The following is a 19693-nucleotide window of genomic DNA, read 5'->3' as shown; positions in this document are numbered from 1 at the left end:
TACCTGAAAAAAAGTAAAAAAACACTAACTCAAAGAGATATATGCACCCCCATATTCACTGTGGCATTATTTATAATAACCAAGATACTATAACAATCGAAATGTTCATTGATGATGAATGGATAAAGAAAATGTAGCGCACACACACACACACACACACACACACACACACAAATGGAATATGACTCAGCCATAATAAAGAATGAAATCTTGGAGCACCTGGGTGGCTCAGTCAGTTGAGTATCCAACTTTTGATTTCAGGTCAGGTCATGATCTCAGGCTCAAGGTATCCAGCCCTGCACGTGGCTCTATGCGGGGCATGGAGCCTGCTTGGAATTCTCTCTCTCCCTCTGCCCCTCCCCACTCGTGATCACTCTTTCTCTCTTAAAAAAAGGGGGGGGGGGATGAAATCTTGCCATTTGTGACAACACAGATGGACTTTGAGGGCATTATACTAAGTGAAATAAGTCAGAGAACAGCAAATATTGTATGATCTCACCTATATGTGGAATTTAAAAACAACAAAAACAAGCTCATGGAAAGAGAACAGACTGATGGTTGCCAGAGGTGTGAGGTGGGAGGTGAGTGAAACGTGAAGGTAGTCAAAAAAATGAAAAGAAAAAGTAAGAGTCTCTATGTCTCTTGGGAAGGATGGAAGGAAGGAGAGGAGAGGGCAGGGGAGGGGAGAGAAGGGAGAGAGGGACAAACGGTGGAAGGAAGAAAGGAAGGGAGGAAGGAGGGGAGGGAGGAAGGAAGGGAAAGGAAGAGAGGAAGGGAAGGAAGGAAGGAAGGAAAAGGGAAGCGGGGAGAGAGGGAGGAAGGAAAATAGGAAGAAAGAAAAATAGAAAAGAAATATCCATAGAACAGCTGAGCCTTCTCTGTGCCTTTTTCTCCCTGCCTATGGAAATTGTCTGGTAATTCCAGAAATTACCAGATGTCTGATAATTCCAGACATCCACAATGGACGCACGCGTGCACACACACACAGACACACAAGAATAAGAGCAACTTCCACATTCAAACGTTATTTGCACTGACAATCCTGGAGTCTCTCAGCCTGTACAACTTGTCTACTTACAGCCTAATCTACAAAGCATGTTTATTTACACAGAAATCTTCTAAGTTCTAGGTGAAATGCTATGTTCCTAGGAAACATAAATATCCATAGTTCCAGAAATTGTAAACCCAAATTGGATAATAACTTCAGAAGAAATGAAATATATGAGGCAGAAGATCATTTTTGCTCCCACAAAGGCACTGGGCCCAGAACGTTTTATGGGTGAATGTGTCTCAGTAAAACCGGTAATCTGTATTTTATTTAAAATGTCCCTGGACTATAAAAACAACAACAAATGGCTCCTAACTCATTCTGTGCAGGCAGCATATGCACATACACATATACCAACCTGGGTTCTCTAGGCTAAATCTGTCTCACAAAAATGTTTTTTTTTTTAATTTTATTTTTTTTCCAGTGTTCCAAAATTCATTGTTTATGCACCACACCCACTGCTCCATGCAATACGTGCCCTCCTTAATACCCACCAACAGGCTCATCCCACCCCCTTCTTCCCCCTCCACAACCCTCAGTTTTTTTCTCAAACTAAGGGTTTTGTCTCTCACGGTTTGTCTCCCGCTCCGATTTCCCCCAACTCACTTCTCCTCTCCACTCTCCCAGTGTCCTCCTTGTTATTCCTTATGTTCCACAAGTAAGTGAAACCATATGATAATTGACTCTCTCTGCTTGACTTATTTCACTCAGCATAATCTCTTCCAGTCCCATCCATGTTGATACAAAAGTTGGGTATTCATTCTTTCTGATGGAGGCATAATACTCCATTGTATATATGGACCATATCTTCTTTATCCATTCGTCCATTGAAGGGCATCTTGGTTCTTTCCACAGTTTGGTGACTGTGGCCATTGCCACTATGAACACTGGGGTACAGTTGGCCCTTCTTTTCCCTACATCTGTATCTTTGGGGTAAATACCCAGTAGTGCAATTGCAGGGTCATAGGGCAGCTCTATTTTTAATTTCTTAAGGAATCTCCACACTGTTTTCCAAAGTGGCTATACTAACTTGCTTTCCCACCAACAATTTAAGAGGGTTCTCCTTTCTCTACATTCTCTCCAACACTTGTTGTTCACTGTCTTGTTAATTTTGGCCATTCTAACTGGTGTAAGGTGGTATCTCGATGTGGTTTTGATTTGAATCTCCCTGATGGCTAACGATGAGGAACACTTTTCCATGTGTCTGTTAGCCATTTGTATGTCTTTTTTGGAGAAATGTCTGTTCATGTCTTCTGCCCATTTTTTGATGTGATTATCTGTTTTGTGTGTGTTGAGTTTGAGGAGTTCTTTTTTTTTTTTTTTTTTTTTTTCAAGATTTTATTTATTTATTTGACAGACAGAGATCACAAGTAGGCAGAGAGGCAGGCAGAGAGAGAGAGAGAGGAGGAAGCAGGCTCCCCGCTGAGCAGAGAGCCCGATGCGGGGCTCGATCCCAGGACCCTGGGATCATGACCTGAGCCGAAAGCAGAGGCTTTAACCCACTGAGCCACCCAGGAGCCCGAGTTTGAGGAGTTCTTTATAGATCTTGGATATCAGCCCTTTGTCTGTAGTGTCATTTGTGAATATCTTCTCCCATTCCATGGGTAAGTCTTTGTTTTCACAAAAAATTTTGTTTAGATAGAGTTTTTTAAAATACTCAATATAAATGAGACCCAGCATTCATTTGCTATTACCATAGTCCCCTCTTCTCTCTTTATGAACCTCATCAACTCTACTTAATTTTTTAAAACAGATTTGGCTCCTCTAGGCATTTGAGTTTACAATTCCTACCACAGACTGAGTTTGCTTATGAACATAAATTTTTAAATTCTAACCAAAATATTAGCAAATCAAATCTAGCACAGAATAAAAGAATAAAGCATTATAGCTAAACAGAGTTTATACTAGAACTAGTCTCTCATCAGGAAAGTAATTCACAGAATTCATTGTATTTATTGAGAACAAGGAAGGAAGGGAGAAAGAAAGGAAGGAAGGAAGGAAGGAAGGAAGGAAGGAAGGAAGAAAGAAAGGGAAGGAAGGAAAAAGTAGCATATGGATAAGTCATCCAAAGTAGAAATTCTCGACATTTGTGGTTCCATAGATGGGCTCCAGAAAAGAGTACATGACAATCTGCAGATGTAAACACCATATTAGTGTATGTGTGGTGAGCGCCACAGATTAAGTTCATCCTCAAAGAAGCCCATAACCCATAAATCCATTCTCGTGCTGCAGCATTACAATGGACTGTTCTGTATGAAAATGTATTATTGAAGGTTGCTCTAAAAAAGGGTACAGGGGCACCTGGGTGGCTCATTTGGTTAAGCAACTACCTTCAGCTCAGGTCATGATCCTCGAGTCCCAGGATCGAGTCCCGCATCGGGCTCCCTGCTCCACAGGGAGTCTGCTTCTCCCTCTGACCTTCTCCCCTCTCATGCTCTCTCTCACTTGTCTCTCAAATAAATAAGTAAAAATCTTTTGGGGGGGGGTACAAAAACATACTACACCAATATTCCAACTGATCCATTTTCAAAACACGTTCTTAAATTCTATTGCATAAGAAATCATTACTTACAGCCAAGACAATCTTTCGAATATTCTTCACGTACAGTACCACATAGTCCTTGATGTAGGTATGCAGTTCTCTGGCAGGGATATTATACCAATTCGTCATCAGCGCTGCTTCATTTTCATTATTTCCACCCCAAATGATGATGGAGGGATGATATTTCAGTCTCCTGATCTAAAATTTCAGAAAACATAAAACAATTTTCCAATGATCAACAAGGAAAAAAAGCCTCAGAGCTGTAATGATTCATAAAATGATAGCCACTGCATTTTTGCACATAAATTCTTATGTACAGAAAACTCATTAGAAAATGGCTTGTAACATTACCTGCAGGAATACATGTTAAGAAATCTGATTCTTTTTACCTAGATTTTATAAACACCAGTAAGATAGGGTTCCTCTTCTCTACTGTATAAAACCAGAAGAAAATATAATCCCTTTTATTAAAAAAAGAAAAATAAATCAACCTCATTGTTATCTGACTTGCCACAAAAAAAGGCTCTAAGAAATACAAAAGGCAGGAGACATCACATTACAGAGGAGTTTTTCAACAGCAAGATGGAGTTTTGTGTGAAGAAACAAATGAGGGAGAACAACCAGTTCTGCTAAAAGAGGGATTGAGGGGTTGTCATGGTCTCCACTGAGATCAGAAAACTCAAGGACAGCTAGAGAGGGTTTTACAAACCAAGAGAGTTCCCAGAGAAACTCTGTAAGTTAAAGACAAATATGTGAAATATTCTAAAGGAAAAAGGATGAGGACATAAAGAGGATATCTCCAGGGCACCTGGGTGGCTCAGTGAGTTAAAGCCTCTCCCTTCGGGTCAGGTCACAGTCTCAGGGTCCTGGGATGGAGTCCCGCATAGGGCTCTCCGCTTGGCAGGGAGCCTGCTTCCTCCTCTCTCTCTCTCTGCCTGCCTCTCTGCCTACTAGTGATCTCTGTCAAATAAATAAATAAAAATCTTAAAAAAAAAAAAGAGGATATCTCCAGAAACAACTATCACTGTCATGTCCTGAGAAATCAACTAAGGTTAAGTCAGTTACTGAATATATCTGAACATAGAAGAAGAAATTAGAGAATCTGTCTGAAAATCCTGCAGCCCTAAGAACTGAGCCTGCGTGACCTGGGCTCTCTGTGACCAGCCCTACACAAAGGTGGAAGGATCCAGTTCTTTGGATACACCGGGAGATGGACTCCGGCAGAAGAGGGCAGTTAAATCTCTTGGAGAACACAGTGAGTCAATGATCAAGAGAAATTCCTCTGGAACCCATTTTAGCAAAATAACCATATTGGTATTTATAGCTTCTCTTCCATGAAATGCACGATTAGAGTGATGGATCCCAGCTGATGTTCTCACTGTGGCCTCCATTCAAGATGCCAAGTATCTCCTACATGACACAGAGATCCATTAAGGATACATGCATTAAAGGGATTTATCTCATTCTTAAAAATTACAGTCTTGTGTTTTTCTAACCCAGCCTTATGAATACTATTTCCTTTATTTGCCTCTGTGCAGGCCCAGGTACGTGACGGCTATTACCAAGTGTGACTGGCACAAGAACACAAATACTCAGGCGTCTGGGTGGCTCAGCTGGTTGAGCAACTGCCTTCAGCTCAGGTCATGATCCCGGACTTCCAGGATCAAGTCCCGCATCGGGCTCCCAGCTCTTTGGGGAGTCTGCTTCTCCCTCTGACCTTCTCCTCTCTCATGCTCTCTCTCACATTCTCTCTCAAATAAAAAAATAAAATCTTTAAAAAAAAAAAAAAAGAACACAAATACTCAAGAGGCAGAAAGCTCCAGTGACTCTGTGCTACACATACCCTTCAAACTGACCTAGAATTTTTGACAAGCTTTCTTTTAAAATTTTAACAAAGTCTTCATAAAAAGCTCGCCTGTTTAATAATACATAAAAGAATTGAAGGTACATAGACACCATAATTTATTTATTTGTATAAGAAAAAAATGTTTAAAAAACTGAAATGTCTGCAACCTACATAACTATAATTAATATTTTTTAAGCTCATCTATCCATCCATCCTCCTGATGAAAAACCTGGCCCAGTAGTGCGGATACAGAGAGGAACAGTCCCCGAGGCCGCAGGGAGATTACAAACTTGCAGAGGAAACAAAACATTGAACAAGTGATTCAAAGTGTGGTATAGGTCATATAGGGCAAATTTTGTGATCTAGACTTGCAAATATAGAAAGATATTCCCCCCCAGAGAAATTCATGCTCAAGGTAGGACGTGACAGAAGAAAGTGAGAGAGGTGGTCAGGAAGAGGGTGCTTGATGGGGCCAGGGACACCAGCAGAGACAGGAAATGCCCGGTGTCTTTATCTGGAGGACTCAGCAAGAGATGACTCATTTGTACTTTTTAAACCTTTTTTAAAAACATAAAACACAGGGGCTCCTGGGTGGCTCAGTGGGTTAAAGCCTCTGCCTTCGGCTCAGGTCATGATCCCAGGTCCTGGGATTGAGCCCCGGAGTCGGGCCCTCTGCTCAGCAGGGAGCCTGCTTTCCTTCCTCTCTCTCTGCCTGTCTCTCTGCCTACTTGTGATCTCTGTCAAATAAATAAATAAAATCTTTTAAAAAATAAAAAATAAAACACAGATATAAAAAAAATTATGACATAGTAAATTACTATAACACAATCACACTCGTAACCACCACCCAGATCAAGAAAGATAACCCCAGAAGCCCTAATACACCCCTTTCTAATTATAGTCCTTTCCTGCTCCCAACAGTAACCACTATCTTGAGTATTATAGTAATCACTTCCTTCCATTTCTTTTGGTTTTCCATGCAAATGTACATCCACAGACATTGTAACAATGAAATCACAGATTTTAACTTGCTTGATGGATTATCACGGAATTTAACTTGCTTGATGGATTTCAATCCACTGACATTCTTATCCTTATTGGATTTCATTTTTTTGAAATTGTCCCATTTTTGGTTCGTGAGAATCCCAAAAATTGTCCCATTTTTGGTTCGTGAGAATCTCATCAAAGTTCTTTTAACATATCTGTGATAATGTCGTTGGTATCTCTATGTCCAAATATTCCAGGGTCATCTATTACACTTCCTGCCCCAGACCTGGAATCGGCCATTTGTCTAAGAACCCCTTCTCTTAATGGGAAGAGTTATTTCAATAGAAGGATACACCAAATTATTAGGTTGTCCTAGTCCTTTTTGATGGACACAGCTAGGTTATAATCACTTCCTTGCACTTACAGATCTATAAATAGAAGTGTGTACATATGGTATGCAAAAGAAATCAAGGAGTCAAGAATCACTTTAAATTTTTGACCTGAGAAACACGAAGACTGGCTTTGCCATTTCTCGAGTTGGGGGAAACAGCAGGGAAAGCAGGTTGGGAGATGGTAATGCAAGTTTGGTTCAGATATGTTACACTGGAGATGACTATGAAACCTCCCAGAAGAGGCTCCAAGTAGGCAGCTGAATAGAAGAACCAGGAATCCAGCAGATATGTCAGAACTGGGGATAAATCTGAAAGTCATCAGCATAGAGGTGGTGTTAAAGCCACGAGACTGGGTGGAATCAACTAGGAAGTCAATTATCTGACTGATTTTCATGGGATTTAGTAAGGAGAACAAAAACACACACAAAAATTAAAAATGAGGAGAGGTTTAACGAAAGGCAAATGAAACAAAAGCATTTTCCTTCTTCTTGGAATGGTAATGACATACCTGGTAAGCAACTTCTGCTCTCACCGAATTCAGGAAGTCCTGATTGGTTGGATAAAGGGCACAGGCGAACATAAAATCCTGCCATACCTATCAAACCAATAAAGAGCAGTAAAGAACTTCCATGGACTTTATTACACAGAAAGAAATTCTTCATTTTGAACTCTGGGGAATTATCTTTCAGGCAAATGAAAAAACAAATTAGCCTGATGAGTGTAACCATTCGAACACTACTATGATTAAGGCAGTGGGAGAGGCTCTCATACAGACCTCACGACTTTCCAGAACAGCATAAAACTGTGGGGGGAACCCAAGAGAAGAAAATGTTAAGTAGGAAGAAAGAGAAGGAAAGGGAATTCAAAGAAGGAAACAGTGAGTGTGTTGAGGGGAACATGAAATTTGAAAAGAACCTTCCCCCAGCTCCTCCTCACTCGCAATACTTTAATTTTCACTGGAAATTTGCTGTTGAGAGATGGGCCAGATTGTTTATAAAAGAACTAACTTTTCATGGCCAAAAGGATTACTACATGGACATTTTTTAATGAAGCCACATTAAGTTCTTTTTTCTTTCTTTCTTTACCTCTCTCTTTCTTGAGAGACGGACTGTGTGTGTGAGTGGGGAACAGGGGGTGGCACAGAGGGAGAGAGAGAGAGAATCCCAAGCAGGCTCTGAATGACGCAGGGCTCAATCTCACGACCCTGGGATCATGACCTAAGCCAAAGGCAGACGCTTAACCAATGGAGCCGCCCAGGTACCCCACGTAAGTTCATTTCTAGAGAGGCTGTTATTACGCAGTGGTTAAGGGCCCAGGCCCCAAATCAGTCGACTGAGTCAGAACCTTGGTGCCACCACATACACTGTGTGGGTTTGGGAAGGTTATTTCACCTCTCTTCCACTTGTCCATTTCCTTACTGGTAAAATGGGGATGGAGAACAGCAGTAACTACTTCATAGGATGAGCACTAAGAACAATGCCTGATCCTCAGTAAGTATTATAGAACACTGTGACACTATCATGACCATCAGGACTGCCAATATTGTAATTACTATTCTTCTATGGAGTGCTTTATATTTTAGAACTATAATACCAGAACTAAAAGATTTTATTTCCTGTGCTTAACCCTCACCAATGCAAAACATGCCCAGAGTACTTAGTAGCAATATTAAGCATAGCTTTTCTTTACTGAATTTTATTATTTTTTTTCTCTCTAGGTCTTGTTAAATCTCCTTCAATTTAAAATTTTTAAATATGTTTATGCATACCCTTATATCAAAAAGAAAATTACAAATACAGAATGCCTACCACTTAAAAATAATTAAATAATTATGATATTTACCATCAACTATGGTTCTGGGTTTGCAAGATGCCATTTATTCCTTTGAAAAAAAAAACAGAGTATCAGTGCTGGCTCTGAGAAAAGAAGGAACGAGCCATAGCACCCACTCAGAACACAGGTACTCAAAGTGAGGATATAGTAACATATCAATCAATAAAATGCTGTCGACTACCCACCATTATTCCTAGTTCATCACAGAGTCTATAGAATTCATCCTGCTCATAAATTCCTCCTCCCCAAACCCGGAGAGTATTCATGTTAGCATCCACAGCAGACTGCAGAAGGAGCCGTAACCTATAGAAGAAATTGTAAAAATAAGTGTTAATATGAAAATCTGGGGATGTTTTAAAAAAGATTTTAAAAACACATGGTGAGGGCCACCTGGGTGGCTCAGTCGATTAAGCATCTGCCTTCAGCTCAGGTCACAATCCCGGGGTCCTGGGTTGGAGGCCCGCATCGGGCTCTTTGCTCAGCAGGGACCCTGCTTCTCCCTCTCCCTCTGCCTACCACTCACCCTGCTTGTGTTCTCCCTCTGACAAATAAAAAAATAAATAAAATCTTTACACAAAAAACACACATGGTGGTTGATAAAAATGTTTCAAAACTCTTTTAGAAAAACATGTTCTAAAATTATGGTTTGGATATAACGCTAGGTGAAGAAAGTGAGACAAAATTATATAAACATTAACTGCAACCACATAAACAAACCTGGAAAAATTGTGGGTTATATCTTTTCTCTGCCCTCTAAATTCACACTGTTATCATATTGCTTTTGAAACTAAAATTTTTATTAGTTATTCTTATAGAAAAAAATGTTGTAAACCTTAGGAAGTATGAGTTGATTTTATACAACCATTTCAAATTGTAAGACAAAAACCAAAGTTTGCATAGTAGTACCCAGCTTACTCTTATTTCCTTTTTTTCAATTCCTCCAGTCCAGTACAGAATTTCCTCAATTTACGGCGGGATTATATTCCAATTGGCCCATTGGAAATTGAAAATATTGTAAGTCAAAAATGCATTTAACACACCTAACCTACCGAACATCCCACCTTAACCCTCACCTACCTTAGATGTGCTCAGAACACTTACATTAGCCTGCAGTTAGGCAAAATCATCTACCACAAAGTCTAGTTTATAATAAAGTATTGATATCTCATGTAACGGATTGAATACTGTACTGAAAGTGAAACACAGAATGGGTATATGGGTATAGAATGGTTGTGACCATATCGGTTGTTGACCCTCAGTCTGGCGTGGCTGACTGGGAGGCTGCAGCTTCTGCCACAGCCCAGCATCACAAGGGAATCCTGTACCATTGTTAGCCCAGGACAAGATCAAAATTCAAAATATAATTTCTACAGAATATGTATCATTTTACACCATGATAAAGTTAAAAAATCATATTGAACCATCGTGGGCACCAGCTATTCCTCTTTCTCTAGTAAATTAAATTTCCATTCTGATTCTTCCAATTCCTATTCACATTACCCACAGGAAAATGTATAGCCACTCTAAGAACATCTATTCTGCATGTCCAGAACAGAGCCCAGAGAGGAACCAAGAAGCCCCCAACCACTGGCCAGCCAAGGACCCAGAGTGTTGGGCTTCAACAGGTATACTAGTTGGCCCAGCTGTACTGAACAGTCACTGCCCAAACCAGCCAAATGGGAGGAGCCAGAAGACGAAAAGGAAAAGAAGCAGCAAATTATGTGTCTATGTCGGGAGAATAATTTCATTTTCATGTGAAATTCAAGACAATATGTTTAAAGTAAAAGCAAATTACTACAATATTTGGCAAATTCTAAGCACCAAATAATATGGTACAATGCATATTTATAAATATGTAAATAAGTTAACTGTGTTTATTTCTCTTCCCAAAGTTTATTTTTACTATCACAAAGACAGTTTATAATCGCAAACAGGAAATATTACTCTCTTGTGAAGTGTTATTCTCATAGCTTCAGATAAACACTTTAAATTTTCTTCTAGATTTAAAACTGTAAAGCTTTTTTGGTTCCTTTTACTAAGGTAAAAGTAAAGGAATATACAAATAGCTTAGAATGAAGAAGGAAATATGGGTTTCCATTTTTAAAAAAGAATGCGCAGAAATATTTAAGGTATTTTTTGAAAAATTTAAAAAAATACAAATTTAATCTTTTTTTTTCAGGGACTAACTATCCAAAATGTGCATTAGTCATTTTCTTGTTCCTCCAGAGGAAATATATAATAGTTTTCTAAAAATTGGATGGTTTCAGCAGTCTCAAGTCACTTAGCTGTTAAGACTATCTATAGCTTATGAAAATGGAATGTATGATTTAAAAATCCTTTCCATTCTAAAGTTTCCACCATCCTAGAATTCTGTCTTACCTCTCAGTTCCTTCCACTGCAACCAAAGAAAACAAAAATGAGTAATTCTTTAGCTTTGGGGGCTTTTAATAAAAAGAAAAACAAGAAATAAAAAAATCGTAACTTACAAGTCAGAGGTTACTCGATCCTGGAATGAATCTGCTGGGATCCAGTTCGAGCCTTTCAGAAATATGGGCAATCCATTAATTTTGAAATAGAAACTCAGACCTTGAGATCCTTCAATGGGCTCTTCTATAAGTTCCACTGTCCTAAAATAAACCTTTTATGAACAAAATTAAACAATGAATATCAAATTTAAAACATAAACAAGAGATTCTTTTTTAAAGATTTTATTTATTTGACAGACAGAGTTCACAAGTAGAAAGAGAGGTAGGCGGGGGCTGGGGGGTAGGAAGCAGGCTCCCCTCTGAGCAGAGAGCATGATGTGGGGCTCAATCCCAGAACCCTGAGACCATGACCTGAGCCAAAGGCAGAGGCCTAACCCACTAAGCCACCCAGGCGCCCGCAAGAGATTTTATTTTTAAAAAGGAAAGCAAATTTCTGAACAATTTACATGAACATATTTAATGTTAATTTCCTACTTGCTATGAAGCATTTAATGTAGAAGTACATATTTCAGAAAAATATATATATAATTATTGCCAGATTCTATCTTTTAATAGATATAAAACATAGAAACTATTAAAGAGGAAATATATTCTAGTCTTCCTCATGAAACAGGCATTTGTAATTCCATCAAAAGAAATATATTTGAAGGGTGCCTGGGTGGCTCAGTTGATTAAGCACCTGACTCTCAATTTCAGTTCAGGTCATGATCTCAGGGTTGTGAGATCAAGCCCCAGGTTAGGCACAGCATGGAGACTGCTTGGGATTCTCTAACCTCCTCTGACCCCCACTCAAATAAATAAATAATCTCTTTTATAAAAAAAGAAATATATTTGAAGATAACATTTCAAAGTTAGAACAAAAATTTATACTATTTCACAAAAGCAAGGGAGAAATCCCACCAGTTAAACTACGCATCCCGAATTTTAGAAAAACACACTCTCATTTCAGTGTTAACATGTGCCAAAATGTGCATCTTAGAATCAAAGACATATAGCACAGGGTATTTCACAATTTAACAACTTACCAATCTTAATAGCACATTAGTGTAAAATCATTTTGTTTAACGGGCAATTTAATCCCAACTAATCATCACATTAAACTCGATGTTTGAGAGAGCTCTAGAGATGTAAGTGGTGTTCCAACTGGAAGATAGAATAGGAGCACACACTCCAATGTTATAACCACTGTGTGAGAAGAAGCTGAGACCTTTGTCCCTGGGACACTCTAACCAGGTTAAGCAGGAGCAGTTAAGCACAAGCAGCAAGACTCCAGATAGAGAAGACTGAGGTTTTTATCCAAATCTTCATTCCTTTCAGCCATAAACTGGATCAAGGAATGAGGAACGTGGTTGTACACCAATGAAGCCTAGCCTTGAACCAAGATTATGCTTTTCTTCTCTAATTAAAATAAATAAATGAATTAATCAACTTATTCTATGAAATAAAAGTGCTCACCATTCTTCTATTTTCTTACCCTTGCCCTTATTACTCTGACATGACAAAAAGATATGAATTAACTTTATGAGAAGACACAGAATAAGGCTTGGTTGAGGAGGACCTTGACATGGAATTACCATACCTGCTTTAGGGTTGCAAATGTAAAAAATGTAAGGTGATTTTCACAGATAACTTTGAAAACACTTTGAGGGGTAGATTCAAATATCTAGAACAGCAGTTCTTTAAGTATGGCTGGGGACTACATGGGATCCCTTGGAATCCCATAGGAGATCCTTGTGTTCGAAACTATTTCCATAGTAAAGCTAAAATATTATTTGTCTTTTTCACTCTCTCACTCCTCTGAATGTATGGCCTTTCCAGAAACTACATGATGTGTGATGATATCACTTTTTTGGCTAATGGAATGCATGCTTGCATATTCTGGTGTGTTCTACTTCTACGGTAGAGGTTTAGTATTTAAAGAGGTGAGTTTTCAGAGATTAACCCAGTTTGTTCTCAGCTTCTACTGTGTTCTTAGTAGTGGTGTCTGATTATTCCTGCTATAATCTCTGTAACCTCACTGTCATTCAATAAATTCTCCTTTTGAATCTCAAAGTTTCCCTTGCAACCTACACAGAAACACAAAAGAATTAGGTACCATTTGTTAACTTGTTTCACAGTAGTATTTTTAAGTTTTCAAATGAAAACAAATGTTAATTTTAATTGAAATTCATTTTACCGTTCAGTATTTTTTATTCTAAGAAAGTATTTCAAATGTGCTTTTTCTTAAGTTTGAGTTGCAACTAGAAGACTAACACTCTGAACCTACCATTATATTGTCTCCATTTTAAAAATGCTGGAAAAAATGAAATTGACATATCAGAGTTCTCTTTCTCTTTTTTTTTTTTATAAGTAGGCTCCACAACCAATGTGGACCCCAATGCAGGGCTTGAACTCACAACCTTGAGATCAAGACCTGCACTGGCATCAAGAGTTGAACGCTTAACCAAGTGAGGCACCCAGGTGCCCAACATTATTAGAGTTTGCTAATTCATGGAAGGGAAGAACCTACTCCAAAGAAACTGGGTAAAATTACAAATGAGTAATGAAGTTGTGATGAAATCCATGTTTCCCTCAACTTTATAACTGTTAATAATTTATCTTACTGTGCCTTATGCAATGTAACATTTTAAAAACAATACTTATGGTGCCAGTTAAATCGCAGTATCATTTTGAGACCCATCATTTTTCATATAAAGAAAAAAGAATGGAAGATTTTAGACAAGATAAGCTCTTTAAAAGGCAAACATTGTTTATTATGCTCGAATATATTATTTTATATTATATTATAATGTTTTCAAACCAGAAATGAAAAAGTCACTGGAGCATGTTACAGGACTCGTTATGTTACATAGCTGGAAAAGCATGCACACACACACACACACACACACACATTTTATGTTCAGTTAGTCAACATATAGAATATCATTAGTTTTTGATGTAGTCAACAATTCATTATGAGAAGCACACATATTAGCTGAGAGAGTTTTACAGTTGACATTGCTGAATGCCTACTAGATAAAAAGTCAAAAAATGAAATCACAGCATTGTCACTTGGCAATGATACAGTAAGTCATCCAATTAAAGATTTAGCTGCAACAGGATACTGAGCTGATCTCTCATCTGAAGTATCACTGTTTGCCTGAGAAATGGATGAATCTCCAGAATGATGGACTCACTATTTGCTTTTATTTGTCTGTTAATCAGCAGAATGAATCATCAAAGATTTCTTTTATGTAAATCTTTGGCAACAGAATACAAGAGATGCTGAAATATTCAAAGTACTGAATAGTTTCTTTGAATCTCAAGGTTAGCAACAAGTGTTTTAACATTTGCCCTGATGTTACAAAGGCAGTGGTGGGTAACATTCCTGGCGCCTCCACAAAAATCAAGGCAGTAGAACCCAACTGTGCTGTCACTGTATCCTTCACCTTCAAGCATCAGCAGGAAAAAAAAAGTCAGTTTCACTTAAGAATGTCCTTGGTAAAGCAGTAAAAATTACTAATTCTATTAAACCCTAACCTTGAGCAGACATCGTTATAACAGTCTGTGTGATGAAATGATAGAATGGGAAATACGGATGAAGTCCCACAAAATAGATTTCTTGAGGAAAAGCATCTGAGCCACTGCTTGAGTTGTAAACTGAATTAGTCATCTCGTTCGTGAAACTTCATATTCACTGGAAAGAACTGCCAGACAAACTATGGTTATTCAGACTTGGCTATCTGGCAGACATTTCTTGAAAATGAATGAAATGAGCCTTGTCACTTCAAGGAAGATAAGTAAAAGTATGGTGGACAAGGATAAAACTCAAACTTACAGGTAAAAATTAGGATTTAGGAAAACTTGTATCCACTCCCATGAGCTCGAGAGCTTCCCAATACTTAAAGACTTTTCAGTAACATCAGTGTGATATTAACAAATGTGAATGTGATATTATATAATGGAATGCTTCAGTATTTGGAAACATCTGAATATCTTAAGACACCAATATTTTTCCAATAACCAATGCACTGTTATGATATCATGTAAAAGATCCATCAAGAATGAGTAAGTCAGGGGCGCCTGGGTGGCTCAGTGGGTTAAAGCCTCTGCCTTCAGCTCAGGTCATGATCCCAGAGTCCTGGGATCGAGCCCCGCATCGGGCTCTCTGCTCAGTAGGGAGCCTGCTTCTCCCCTCTCTCTCTCTCTGCCTGCCTCTCTGCCTACTTGTGATCTCTGTCAAATAAATAAATAAAATCTTAAAAAAAAAAAAAAGAATGAGTAAGTCATGGTAATAAAAGGTATAGCACAGAGAATACAGTTGGTGGTGTTGTAATAACATTGTAGGGTGACAGGTGGGAGCTGAACTTGTAAGCATAGCATAAGTTACAGAGTTGTCAAACTACTATGCTGTATACCTGAAATTAATGTAATGCTGTCAACTATGTCTCAGTAAAAAAAATAATAATTTTAAAAATCCATTAAAGGTGTAAGATACACCAACAGATTTTAATGTAACAGAGTACAAACAGTTTGTTAAAATGGCTTCAGATTCCACTTTGCAACTAACCTTTAAGAAACCACCACTGCTTAAGTTCTCCTGCAGCACCAAAGAATAGCCTTGATCATTTGAAAAGGCTACTAAAGTACTCCCCTCTTTTCCATCTACATATCTATGTAAGATCATTTTTTCTTCGCATGTTTCAATGAAAACAACATGTTGCAAATTGAATGCAGAAGTAGATGAACATCCAATCATCCTCCATTAAGCAACACATTAAAGAGACTTGTAAACATGTAAAATAATCTCATTATTCTCACTACATTTTGTTTTGTAAATATATTTATTCTTCATAAAATAACTCACACATTAACATGTCATGGATTTGGTACTGTGATTTGAAATGAGTAAATATTTAATCCTCAGTTTTAAAATTTGCCCACATAAACAAAGGTACATTGGGGTTCTCAATAATTTTTATGAATGTAAAGTGATTGTGAGTCCAAAAAAATTTGAGAATCACTAATCTAGAAAATAGAACTCACTTACTTTTTTATACCAATTAATGCTACAAATAGTATTAATGATAAAACTCATCTGCCCCAATTTTCTCTTTTCTGTTTAAATTTTCTCATGAAGGGACGCCTGGGTGGCTCAGTTGGTTGGACGACTGCCTTCAGCTCAGGTCATGATCCGGGGCGGCCGGGATCGAGTCCCACGTCGGGCTCCCGGCTCCATGGGGAGTCTGCTTCTCCCTCTGACCTTCTCCTCCTCGCTTATGCTCTCTCTCTCTCAAATAAATAAATAAAATCTTAAAAAAAAAAAAAAATTTTCTCATGAAAAGCAGCTATCCCTATCTTCCACTCCTGCAGTAACAATTTTATGGCCCAGGTCAAAGTAAACCCTAAAGCACTTGACAGTCCTCAGAGGTGAAGCAGGAATTACGAGGCACCTTTCCCTTTGGACATTCCCCGACAGGTTAAAGGCTGGATCTATGACAGTAACTCCCCATGTCCTCTGGGAGTCCTGATAGGTAATATAAAAGCCTTCTTCACAACAGGTATTTTACTTCCAAGGAAATAATAAGCTTTGAAAGAGGTTTTTTGAAAAGTTCGCTGAGTAAAATATATTTACATCCAGAGGGAATTACAAGATCCAAACTATTTTAAAGAGCCCAACAAAATATTGTCTAAAAGTAGAAAAAAAAGATACCTAAGAACCTAAATGTGTAAGCCAAGCAGTTTGCATTTAAAACTTTTTAATTTGCAACTTGTCTATCTATAGTTGAAGATTCCATCGGCAAGTCACTAGGTAAGTTTTTAAACTTTATGATTACATTTTTTAAATACAAGGACAAACTCAAAGTACAGAACAACTGAACACATTTTTTAGACTAAGAGTTAGGAATATCTTTTTTTTTTTTTGAAGATTTTTTATTTATTTATTTGACAGAGAGAGAGATCGCAAGTAGGCAGAGAGGCAGAGAGAGAGGGGAGGAAGCAGGCTCCCTGCGGAGAAGAGAGCCCGATGCGGGGCTCGATCCCAGGACCCTGGGACCATGACCCGAGCCGAAGGCAGAGGCCTTAACCCACTGAGCCACCCAGGTGCCCCTAAGAGTTAGGAATATCTTAACTAAAGGGCTTAAGAGGTGTGTGACTGATAACACTGTGCTTCTCAAATTTCTTTCTCTGGCAGACCAGATGATGAGGTAATGAATCATAGAGTCATAAACTGCATATCGCTTCTCAGCTGTTTGCAATCAAATACTAAAAAAGCTGCCATAGTTGGGGCGCCAGGGTGACTCAGTGGGTTGAGCGTCTGACTCTTGGTTTCAGCTCAGGTCATGATCTCAGGGTGGTGAGATGGAGCCCTGGGTCAGTCGGGGCTCCCTGCACAGTGGGGAGTCTGCTTCTCCCCCTCTCCCTCTGCCCTGCTCATGCTCTCTCTCTTTCTCTCAAATAAATAAATGAATCTTAAAAAAAAAAAAAAAGCTGTCATAGTATAACTAGATACTAGTAATTTTCTTCTTAAAAAAAAAAATCTTATTTCCAAATATTGACAAATGTTACCTGAACTATTTTTCAAATAATTTTCATGAATTTCCAAAAACACGAGTCATTTCATTTACATTACGTATTTTTAGAGACAAGCAAACACATTTCTGTCTGCTCTACAAATGCTTTAACAGGCAGAAGCACTGAGAAAACACGTGCTGGGTTTCCACAAAGAGCTGTCCTCACACAGGCCTGTGCAGGACCACACAAGCCCTAGCAACATGCAGCAAGCGCAACCGAAGGTGACAGCTTCAAGTTTACACCAGCACAGTTGCCTGGTATCTTTGTGGCCACCAGAGGTGCATTCCCTTATCTGACAGAATAGACAGAATCCCTGTTTAACAAACCCCCTCTTCTCTATGACAAAATTATTTTCAGTAATAATAATGAAATGAAATGAATAATGATAATATCCAGAAAAGAAATGTAGACACTTTCCTTTATTTAACTTCATATGAACAGTCATACCATTTTTAAGTAAAATAAAAGAGTAGAAAAAAGGAGAAGTGGGCCCCTAGTTGGCTCAGTCAGTTAAGCACCTGCCATCAGCTCAGGCCACGATCCCAGGGTCTTGGGATCAAGGCCCCACATCGGGATCCCTGCTCAGCAAGGAGCCTGCTTCTTTCTCCCTCTTTGCCTGCCACTCCCCCTGCTTGTGCTCTCTCTGTCAAATAAATAAAATCTTAAAAAAAAAAAAAGGAAAAAGGAAAAGTAACAGATTCATGTACTCAATTATATTAGTGTTTTTGAAAAAAGTAAAGGACATTTCCATATATCGGTTCATTATAGAAATGAATAGTATTTGTTATTTTGAGCCTTAACTTCTAACAATGTCAAGAACTTTGTCAAAACTGATCTTCTTTGTGTGTATATGCTTTATAAAGAACATAGCCAGATTTGTTAATCTATCCTTACATAGTTGACAGAGGAACACTTTTTATTAATTTTAATTTATTAAATTTCATTTTTTTCAAATGAAGCCCAAAATACGCAAATATTTTGGGGAAGTATTAGACGGAAAGTTAAGTCTGACAGAGATTCATAGAAAATACCACTTCTCATTAAATTCCAAAAAATGCAGTAGTACCCATGCCTTTGTTTCTTTGAGAACCACTCCAAGTGTTTACAAATGCCTCTGGGGTGAAAAATTCTCACTTCTCAAGTATGCCTTCTCAAAGTAGCAAAATCAAAGAAAATGCCTACATGATCGTGAACACAGACATTACTTGATCCACTGCTTTAGAACAAGTATCCAGTTCTTGGTGAAAATGACTGGGGTATTCAACACAGCTGTTTCGATTTCTCTGGGCACTGTAAGAGCCCATCTTTTGTTGCCCCCGCCCCCGACACTCTTCTTCAGAATTTGATTCTTTTTTTCTATGTAAATGTTCATTTCCTTACATTTTGTTGTTGCACAGTAAATAGCCTTCACCAAAATTTCTGTGTGCTTATCTTCAAAGAAAAGTTTGAAAGCTTGGTATTTCACTGTACATTGTTAAAGGCAGATTCTGGCTATTTGCAAATAATGTTTGTATCTGATTAACCTCAACTAAAATTCTACACAGGAATAAAGAAAGATAATTCAAAAGAGGAAAACTGTAGTAGCAGAGGACAAAATCTGAGCTGATTCTCATGCATCCACATGTCTTTGGATCACAGAGTACTTCAAAGTGGAGATTAACTTTTCAAAATTTACTGTATCCTTGCCTCCTAATGAGCATTCCATCTTGTCTAGGAAAGACTTTCTGTAGCTTTTTCCAACAATGAGATGAGATTTAAAAGAATGAATAAAATTTTTCCAAAGTTCACAAAACATCACATAAGAAGAAATGTTTCCCCCCAAAAAAACTCCACAAGGTTCAGAGAATGATTTCCAGAAGACAGAAATAAAATATGAGATTAATCTCTTTGATTCCTGTATGAACTCCACTGCGGATATTGGCCACATATGTAGCACTCTCCTGTCACTGACCACAACAGAGGTTTATGAAACAAGCATCCAGTTGTTTCAAGGTACCCTCTGTG

At 38.3% G+C, this 19693-nt stretch overlaps 1 protein-coding gene across 1 annotated transcript in view; it reads right to left on the bottom strand.

The window, feature by feature from the left end:
• The window catches only part of LOC111154592 (mannosidase beta), a 122154-nt gene that overhangs the window by 39031 nt on the left and 63430 nt on the right, over positions 1-19693 (bottom strand). Inside the window, exons 8-11 of the mRNA XM_022514262.1 lie at positions 11135-11286; positions 8834-8951; positions 7324-7410; positions 3621-3788 (exon numbers count right to left, since the gene is read on the bottom strand). Of these exons, the coding sequence (XP_022369970.1) occupies positions 3621-3788; positions 7324-7410; positions 8834-8951; positions 11135-11286 (525 nt within the window). The remainder of the gene's footprint in view (positions 1-3620; positions 3789-7323; positions 7411-8833; positions 8952-11134; positions 11287-19693) is intronic.

This window comes from Enhydra lutris, unplaced genomic scaffold (assembly GCF_002288905.1).
Source record: "Enhydra lutris kenyoni isolate GAN:26980312 unplaced genomic scaffold, ASM228890v2 scaffoldscaffold3, whole genome shotgun sequence".
Classification (NCBI taxonomy): Eukaryota; Metazoa; Chordata; class Mammalia; order Carnivora; family Mustelidae; genus Enhydra; species Enhydra lutris.
The sequence above is the reverse complement of the archived record's forward strand: the minus strand, read 5'-3'. Positions and strand labels throughout refer to the sequence as shown.